At 35.1% G+C, this 2,244-nt stretch overlaps 1 protein-coding gene across 1 annotated transcript in view; it reads left to right on the top strand.

Moving 5' to 3' along the window:
• The first annotated feature begins 414 nt into the window (after positions 1 to 414).
• Positions 415 to 2,244, top strand: part of LOC134261292 (peritrophin-1-like) — a 6,262-nt gene continuing 4,432 nt past the window's right edge. Inside the window, exon 1 of the mRNA XM_062743736.1 lies at positions 415 to 418. Coding sequence (XP_062599720.1) covers positions 415 to 418 — 4 coding nt within the window. The remainder of the gene's footprint in view (positions 419 to 2,244) is intronic.

Raw genomic sequence — 2,244 nt, 5'->3', positions numbered from 1 at the left:
TTAGGACAGATCAAGGATTTTTTTCAGGCGAGATGTCGAAATTTCATAAATTGAATAATAATTTTAATTTGGACAAGAAGTTAATCCAAACGGCCAAATTGAAAGAGAAACTAGAGGTATTGTGAGCAATGAGCTCACTAAATGATACCCCCGCCTCCCATATGGTTATAATGGCAAAGTCCATATTTTGCTGTTGTCACTAAACCCAAAATAATGTCGGAACAAAAAGTAAAATAGGAGGTGCACAATGGTTATATGTAATAAACCTAAGATTCTGTGAAAGTTTTATTAAATTTCACTTAGTGGTATAAGAGGATTTGCGGATAAGAGATGGGTACCCCAAAGCGTAACAGACAGACGGACGGACATAACTTTATCCGGGGATATAATAAACGTGAAATATACATCACAGGAATGGGTACATTGGAAACTTTCTCAAATACCTTCTCAAACGCATTGGCCTCGGAAGCAAATTGAAAGTAGGGGGGGCTATTTTTTTTTTATACATTCAAAAAATCTGACAAGCTTAAAAAAAGGGGAAATGTCCTTTTCCAGAACACGAATATCCTATTTCGTGTGGGGGAAAGGGGGGGGGGGTAGGTTCGAACTTCAGTAACAAAATTTTTCTCCAAACACCAACACTTTCCTCTTTTTTAACCTATACTTCGACTTGTCTGTGGAAAGTGGGGGGGGGGCTAAACCTACGCAGCAATGCTCAATGTCTATACTAAGTATATATTTATAAAAAAGTCACCCCCCTGGTTCCGACACGTCACCTATGCTCAAACGTACGAGTCGAACCTGGACCTGGACAACAGACAAGAGAATTTTTAAAAAGCTAATTGTAGGTAAAATGTGGAATTCTCACGGGGGGGTTTGCTCTCTCTTTCTATCTGCTTTTTCTAGTAATCATTAATTATTTATGTCTAAATATTTAATTTACATTAAATTCTATTTTCATTATCATTTTACCACAGAATCAAACTCGTTTATTATACCCCTCGCAACAAGTTGCGTGAGGTATAATGTTTTGGATCCATCAGTCAGTCCTTTTTTTTTTTTTTTTGGTCAGCGCAACTTCTTATAAACCACTGCACAGAGTTTTGTCGAACTTTCGAGATATTTATAGGAGTCAATGTGTGTCTAGTTTGCACATCACCAGGAAATTCCGAATTCATTTTTTCGGGAATTTCCGCACTTTTACATTTAGATTTTGGCCATGTCTTGATTATAAAGATGAGCAGTTTGTCAGCGCAATTCCTCATAAACCGCTGCACACAATTTCGTCAAACTTTGCAGATATTTAGGACACAATGTGCATACATGTGCATATAACAAGGAAATAACGATTCCTTTATTTTTTTCTGGGAATTTCAGCACTTCGACTTTTGGGGGAGCGTGGGGTATGTTTTCATTCATTGTGCATAAAATTATGAATAACTTTAAATCAAATTATATTAGGTCTAATAAAGCCAATACACAGTATTTATTTGATAATAATTAATCATAAAGATATCAATCTGTTTCAGACGTTTCTCTTAAATTATTTTTATGAGAGTGTTAATATGCATGTTTTATTACACCCCCCCCCCTCCTATCACAGGAAAATATATTCAGAAATTGAATGATTCGTAATAATGCATGCTTTATTATAAATTAAATGAAGTTAAACCATGTAATCATAAATTCTATTTGCAACATTTACAGACAAGAGTAATGTTTAGTTTTGAAAAAATTACTTGCATTTTTTTTCAATCAACCCCACTGAGCTTTCAACCTTTGATATTTTCCCTGACCAAATAAAATGATCGGCATGGGCCACGTGTGTCCAAGCATCTTTTACTGTTGAGTTAGCAATGGATTACATGACTTCTGAGATGCATTTTTCAATAAAAGTAAAATAGGATAATTCTTTCGACATGTGCACATCCCTGTAACGATAGCAGTATATTCAGGTAAATGTTTTATCACTGCGTTTGACGCGTTTTCTCGACCTGCATGGATTGTTGCTGTACATGAATGTATTCTGTGTTAGTGTATTTTCTATATTGCAGCAAATGCATTCAAAAATAATTTAATTCTCGGTTTAGTTCTATTTTTTTGTTGAATTCTTACTTTTCAAACATGTATTTGGTCAGTTTATGGACTTCTAAAAACTATGCTATCGGAGATGTGTACATGTCGACAGCCAGGCTAGAAAATCACTCAAGTGAAACAATTCTACAAGGCTATATATAGCAGGTA

Source organism: Saccostrea cucullata, unplaced genomic scaffold (genome assembly GCF_032062105.1).
Source record: "Saccostrea cucullata isolate Sc308-1 unplaced genomic scaffold, CSIRO_AGI_Scuc_v1 ctg5899, whole genome shotgun sequence".
NCBI lineage: Eukaryota > Metazoa > Mollusca > Bivalvia > Ostreida > Ostreidae > Saccostrea > Saccostrea cuccullata.
This window is presented reverse-complemented; position numbering and strand designations above follow the sequence as displayed.